The sequence below is a fragment of the Cydia strobilella genome, chromosome 2 (assembly GCF_947568885.1).
Source record: "Cydia strobilella chromosome 2, ilCydStro3.1, whole genome shotgun sequence".
NCBI lineage: Eukaryota > Metazoa > Arthropoda > Insecta > Lepidoptera > Tortricidae > Cydia > Cydia strobilella.
This window is the reverse complement of record NC_086042.1, coordinates 651,604-659,250: the sequence shown is the minus strand read 5'-3', so window position 1 is coordinate 659,250 and position 7,647 is coordinate 651,604. Positions and strand designations below refer to the sequence as shown.

The window sequence follows — 7,647 nt, the reverse complement described above, 5'->3', positions numbered from 1 at the left end:
ATTGGCCATGTTACACAATACTAACTAAAATAAAATATACATTATACAAGCATAATACAATTTGCCGCGATGGTACTGTAGAACACATTTTATATATTTTATTATGGAAAGCATTTTCATCGATTCCCATCTTTTATCCAAATACCAAACTACTAAAATTAAATTAAAATTTACAAAGAAGTGAAATAAGTGTAATGAAAATTTAACAAAAAAAAACGAAGAACAAAAATTTGATCCAACCTCCGAAAATCACCCTGGTATTATAGTAACAAAAAAAAACCATTTTTACTATAGCAACATCGGTTAAATTGACACCGAACGGTGAGGTAGGCTCTTTTTCTGTTTTCACTCCTTATTTACCGTGAAAATTACTCGAATTTCGTGATATTCCGCCGCAATACACACCAGTTTAATGCCTAAAATTTGCTGAGGTAAGTTTTTATGTATGATAAGTCCAGGTAGGGCGCATATGAAAGGGATATTTTGATTGTCGGCAGATACATGAAGGTTAATCTTTCATGGTATTTGAGCGATTCATCAGCTCCTGCCGAAGAAAAAGCCTTCTAAAGTTGTATTCTTACCTTTTTTCCTGGTTAGTAACAACTTTAAAGGAAATTGAGGCTGTTGCGAACGTTGAGCAGTGTTAGTGGTCGCCATGCGTGCTTGACAATACATGAAGCACTCAGTTGGCATTGGCAGCAGGCCGGGAGCGCTGCGAGCGCCCGCGGACCTGCCCGCTGCGCTCGCCCACTGCTCCGATTTTCATGATTATTTGTGTCCCTGACACTTGCAACCTTTTTGTGTGCACAACATATGTCATTGTGCTGTTGAGTAAGTCAAGGATTCTGACGATTTGTTTACAAATGTAATGCAATTCTACTGATAATGTAACAGATGTCAGATTAAGGTCTGTTACATTGTGTTTATGACTTTATTGCTGCACTTGCAGATTTGCAGGTGGTTTCAACAGGCCTAACACAGATGTAGTTTATTGTTCTTATGAAGTTACCAATTATAGTTTAAGAAGATTTCAAGACTGGATGAAATATAATTAATATGACTTGAATGAATTACCATGAAAGAAGGGAAAACTGATAAATAGACTCATATACATGATGCAACATTGAAAGCTGACTCTTGGAAGTTTTAGTTGTTTGTTTTAGAAAACTTTTTCATTCAATATTCTTTATTGCAACCAGGGACTGTACCCTTTATAATATACATTGTCTCACATGGACTCTGTAAGGGCACAGCATATCAATAGCTTACTCATATTTAACATATTATAATTTTTATTGTATTGTATGTCTCTTCTTCATTTCCTGTTACCCCCTGCTGGGGTGTAGGGCTCGAATCTTGTTCTTCCATTGACTTCGGTCTTGGGCAGCTTGGGTAACCTCCAACCCTTGTATTGTATGTAACAAATTATTAATTATCTAAAAAAAATATCAGGTCTTAAAACAATTCTTCTAAATACTCATTAGATCACTACTAAATATATTAACCTCTAGCCGCCCAGACGTCAAAACTTGCCAAGACAAATGCAATTTTGATTTGTCAAAACAGAGATTCAAATTAGAACGGAACAGGTGACCTTTTTATAGGTCTCTGGGCGGCTAGAGGGTATAATAAATAAATTATTGTACAATATTCATATCTTTTATTGAGAAATCATGAATATGAATATTCAGAAATTAGAAATAGGAACTATAAAGTTTTGCTTTATTTGGTTTGTTTATTGAATAGTTACAAATTAACGCTTTAACATGCTTCTTTAATAGAGAGAAAAATTTATTAATTAAATTTATTACAGTATTTTCTAGTTACTTTTGGAAAAACTGGTTGAATAAGCTGAATATTTGTGGAGATATGCCAAGTTAAAAATAATTGTAGTTATTGACATCTTAAATAAAGTTCGAATTGGCCTCTGTGAGTTAAAATATGTTTTTGCAGAAAATGAAACATCTTTCCCCAGTTAACCTTTCAGGACCATGTGGACCAACAGGCTTTTAAGTTTTGATTTGAATTTTATATTAACAGGTTTCCAAATTCTAATTAATGGCCCTCATAATACAAATTCAGTACTAAAACAAGTGTCAAAATCAACATTCTATTTTTTAGGGTTCCGTACCCAAAGGGTATAAATGGGACCCTATTACTAAGACTCCGCTGTCTGCCTGTCTGTCACCAGGCTGTATCTCATGAATCATGATAGCTAGACAGTTTGAATTTTTACAGATGATGTATTTCTGTTGTTGTTATAACAACAAATACTAAAAAGTACGGAACCCTCGGTGCGCGAGTCCAACTCGCACTTGGCCGGTTACATATTATAAAAATAAAAGCAATAAAAAACAATTGACAAAGAAAGTTATAATAGATACCAAAGTTTTGCTATCTCAGCACATAATAGGCAGAGATGCCCTGCATTGGGTTTCAGATCTATCCTAGATGTCATAGTCATTTATTCATATAACAATATACATTGCGTTTGAATTTCACATTATATCACAATTACAATTTTATAAATAACAATTAAAGATTAAAGTATTTCAACTATACACAATAACAATTTGGCTTATAATAAAATAATAAATAATAATTCCCAAGTCTATGTCAGTTCATCTAAATTAATTATTCGTTACTATTAATTATATGTTTATATGCTCCATACATGTTGTCCTTTTCAGGCTTACAGCAGAGGGCAGTGTCGGGTCTCGTGAACAAGAGCGATGGTAATGGAGGCGTCCCCGTCCCCCTCCCCGCAGAGCGTCGGCCGCGAGTTCGTCCGCCAGTACTACACGCTGCTAAACAAGGCGCCCACACACCTCCACAGGTAACTAGGGTCCCGTGGACAACTGATGGAGCCCCTACCGGGCTCAGCAGAGCAAATAAATGCCCTTACCGGGATTCGAACCCAGGACCATCGGCTTCACAGGCAGGGTCACTACCCACTAGGCCAGACCGGTCGTCGTATATGTATATATATTTCGGGGATCTCGGAAACGGCTCTAACGATTTCGATGAAATTTGCTGGGGGTTTTCGGGGGCGATAAATCGATCTAGCTAGGTCTTACTTCTGGGAAAACGTGCATTTTTGAGTTTTTATGTTTTTAGAGCAAAGTTCGGTCTCCCAGATATTTTGATATAGTCTGGAAAAAAAATATGGGCCCTGGAGGAAAAGTACCTTAAAACCTAAGTTAGCTCATTTTACTTAAAGGAAACATTCTTTTATTTTTAAAAAGAAATAGACTGCATGCATTCAAATATTTTTTTTAATTAGCTTGTCTCGCCCGGGAATTGAACAGATTAAAACTTTCAAATAAACACCCTATTTTATTCTACTATCTGTATATACAGTTAATGTTAATGATAACATTTCTCCAAGAAACATTAGGTCTTACATTCATCTGTGGTACAAAATATCCATAAAATCGAATATTTTGTACTCAAGAATATTTTTAGACAAGCAAAATTGAAAAAAAAAAGAAAAATCTTTGAATGCAGTTTTGATTCTTTTTAAAAATTAAAGAAAAAGCGGAATCCTCCTTCCTTCAAGTAAGTTCGTCCTTTAAGTAAAATGAGCTAACTTAAGGTTATAAGGCACTTTCCCTCCAGGGCCCATTAATTTTTGCTCTGTATATTTTATCAAATTATCTTTAGAGATATTTAGATCAGTACGGTTTCACTTACTATTATTTTTAGTCACTTTTGGCGACATGTCTCACGACAGTAGTTCGATTATCTTTAGAGATGTATAGTAATTTGTGGAAAGTGGGTCTAATTTCGCTTGAAAATCAAATCTTGACCTGAGCAAACATATTACAAACGTTGCAAGTTAAATAGAAGCTTGTAAAATCACCACACGCCACGGTTTTGTTTTATATTACCTGCTTCATTCAGTAGCTGCTGCTTCATCTACCTGGAAGGTCTTTTATGAGTTATGACTGTAACAGATCAATTAATCACCATATGGATCTAAATCTGATGATTTAGGGATAAACTTTCTTCTCAGTAATGAAAACAATAGAAAGAACTTCACTAAGACATGGGCTTTTAAATCGCGAATAAGACAATGAATTATGACTGTGTCAGATAATTCATTGTCTTAACGGGCCCACTGACTACCAGTCCGCCGGACGATATCGGCCTGTCAGTTAGAACAAAAATTTGACAGTTCCGAACAACTGACAGGGCGATATCGCCCGGCGAACTGATAGTCAGTGGGCCCGTTAAGACAATGAATTATCTGACACAGTCATAATTCATTGTCTTATTCGCGATTTAAAAGCCCATGTCTTAGTGAAGTTCTTTCTATTGTTTTCATTACTGAGAAACAAGTTTATCCCTAAATCATCACATTTAGATCCATATGGTGATTAATTGATTATACAGTGTGGAAAAAAATTATGGGCCCTGGAGGGAAAGAACCTCAAAACCTAGCTAATTTTACTTAAAGGAGACATGAAAAAAAAAAACTGCATTCACAGATTTTTTTATATTCGCTTCCCTTGTCCGGGAATGGAACTGACTAAAAATTCAAAAAATACTGAATATGCGAATATATTTTCAATATTTTTTACGACAGACGAGTGTAAAACCTAATGTTTCTTGAATAAATTTTAACATTAACATGAACTGTATCAACTAGTGTAATAAACTAGCAAGTTTTTTTTTAGTTCCAGCATGGTTCGATTCCCAGGCAATACAAGCATATAAAAAAAAACTGAATGCAGTTTTGTTTATTTAAAAAAATAAAACAATGTTTCCTTTAAGTAAAATGAACTAACAAAATTTTAACGTACTTTTCCCTACAGGGCCTATTAATTGTTTCCACACTGTATGTATGTAATTAACTAATTTGTTTTTATTCTAATGAATTAATGATACATTTGTAAAATTTGTCAGATTTTGATTAAAGTTGTAATAGGTAAACCTTACTTAGTTAATTATCATATTATGTAGTATTAATAGCAAAACGCACTAGGTGTTGAGTAAACGATTTATTTTAACTCGATACACAACAATGCTTGACCGACGCTTCCGTGGATCTTGACAGCTCACGCTCATGACAACCGTCCTGTCAGTTAGGGGCGCGTTCCGAACTCCGCTAACAGTAGGTGTGTACTTTTCCTATAATTAATTAATTTGTTGTTATTTTAATGATACATTTGTAAAATTTGACAGGTTTAAAGTTGTAATAGAACCCAGTTAAATATCATCTATGTACTTTTCCTGTTATTCAGTCGTGGTGGTTAATTGTTGAGCCATTAGCTTTGCTTATTTGACTGTTTGATAGGTACTTTTGTTATCTTATCAGATGTCCAATATGTAGACAACCCTAAATGGCTTGATTTATAGTCATGACTATAATACTACGATGTTCAGTATTGTACGGGTTGTACATCTGAGCTGATATGATTCTTGATCTTAATGGTTGATTGATATCTTGATGGAAACACTGATTTATGTATATGTCTTTATTTATAACCAAGGTATATAATGAGTACTAGCTAGGAGCACGTATGTACGTAAACTGAAATATAAATCGAATTAAAGCGTAATCGCATAAACAGCAATCATTCATTATATTAAATGCTGACGCGAGAAATGTGCGATGCTTGCATTGTACATATTCCCCGCCAGGAGATGAGAAGTTGATAAGAGATGCTGAGATATCTTTATATAAAACTGATTGTAAGAGTGAAATAACATTTAAGTGGAATGAAATTATTTGATAGAAGTAAATCCCCTAAACATAGAAGTATTTGTAGAGTTGAGCGCAGTTGCCGCGACGCGATGATCTTGTCTCTCAGGGGGTTGTCCAATGTGATTGTGCTCGGTCGAAAGTTTTGTGCTGATTTTGCATTGATGTTTCAACTCTCTTTAGTAGGTTGGCTTCCGCTTCTATAACCGAGGTTTGATTCCTCCATAACTGTGCCAAGTGTTTCTCATTAGCTCTGGTCAGGTCGATGTCCTTCTGGTATTGTTCGGCGAATTGATCGTCGAGCACGCCGAACAGGCTGTGAGCGACGTTACCGACGGCGTTGAAGTATGTCCTCCTCTTTCGTGGTGATTCGACGCGTTGACCGAGTAGCATGCTGTCGTAGTATTTTAATTCCGAATAGGCGTGTCGCAGTTGATTGAGTACGATGTTGCACTGTTGTTTATTTTTAATGGCGTGACACATATTTTCCAAGTGCTTGATGTATTTGGAAAATAGTTCTGATCCTTCCCAGTATGGATTGATGTCATAATATACTACAAGTTTCCACTCGTCTCGTGCCAGTTTCATATTTGTTATTTTATCAAAGTAAATGCCTTGACCGTCTTTGAAACGTGATACGTCATGAGTGCATTGTGCCGGCGATATAAATAACATAAACAGCATAAGCGTCATAGTGATGTAACCAATGAGTTTGGATTTTGTTGGTTTTCTTTGCTTTGTTTGTCTTGCACGGGGCGTGGCCGATAAGTTTTCTTTCTGTTCTTCACTGATTGATGCTTCATTTTCTGATACTGGCAGTTTTGACAGCTTGATGATGGGCCTTTTGATTATTGAGTTTTTTGTCTTTACTGAAGCGACACGGACTAAACCATCCTTTCCTGCATGAACATCTGATACTCTGCCAAGGGCCCACTTGCCGGCAGGTAGATTTGAGTCGTGAATGATTACGACGTCGCCGATCTCAATGTTGGGCTTGGGTTGCGTCCATTTACAGCGTGATTGTAACTGACACAAGTATTCAGTTTGCCATTTTTTCCATATATCTTGGAATATTTTCTGTGTTAGGCGCCACCGTGTACGCTCGTCCCTTTCAGTCTCAACGATGTGGAGAGTTGGACCACTTGCTAAAAAGTGTGCCGGCGTGATATAGTCCAAGTCGTCAGGGTCTTCGGTCAATGCACACAGTGGACGTGCATTCAAACAACCCTCTATCTGTGCTAATAGAGTCGAAAATTCTTCGAAGGTTAGGTGTTGTTCTCCCAGCACTCGGTGAAGATGATGTTTGAGGCTTTTGACGGCGGCTTCCCACAGGCCGCCCGCGCTGGGCCACGAAGGTGCATTGAAGTGCCAGCTGATGTTCATATCGCTGATGGCTTTGAAGAATGATTCATCTAGCGAGGCAGTGATCTCTTCATACTCCCTTTTTATTGCTTTGTTGGCTTTGGTAAAATTCGTGCCATTGTCACTGAAGATGTGACGGGGTGCTCCACGCCGGGCGGACATTCTGCGTAGAGCGGCCAGAAATGATTCTGAGCTTAGGTCTGAAACTAGCTCTAAGTGCACAGCTTTTGTCGCCATGCAGACAAACACAGCAATGTAGCCCTTAGTCGTTTTGATGCCGCGACCCTTGCTTGCCTTCACTGATACGTATCCTGTATAGTCCACACCGGTATTATAAAATGGCCTTGATGGATTTGACCTTGATTCAGGTAAGTCACCCATGAGTTGTGATAGCTTTGGAGGTTTCTGCTTGAGGCACGTTATGCAACGGCGTAGGAGATTTTTCGTTGCTCTATTACCTCCTACAATCCAGACTGATTCTCTTAGCTTGGAGTGAGTGAGTTTGGCGGTTCCGTGCAAAACAGCTTTATGTGCTTGATCTATAAGCAGCTCCGTCAGGCGACCTCTATGTGGAACGA

The 7,647-nt window shown here is 37.3% G+C and overlaps 1 protein-coding gene across 1 annotated transcript in view; it reads left to right on the top strand.

Moving 5' to 3' along the window:
* The first annotated feature begins 267 nt into the window (after positions 1-267).
* Positions 268-7,647, top strand: part of LOC134749083 (ras GTPase-activating protein-binding protein 1) — a 29,596-nt gene continuing 22,216 nt past the window's right edge. Inside the window, exons 1-2 of the mRNA XM_063683990.1 lie at positions 268-431; positions 2,691-2,836. Coding sequence (XP_063540060.1) covers positions 2,733-2,836 — 104 coding nt within the window. The 5' untranslated portion in view covers positions 268-431; positions 2,691-2,732. The remainder of the gene's footprint in view (positions 432-2,690; positions 2,837-7,647) is intronic.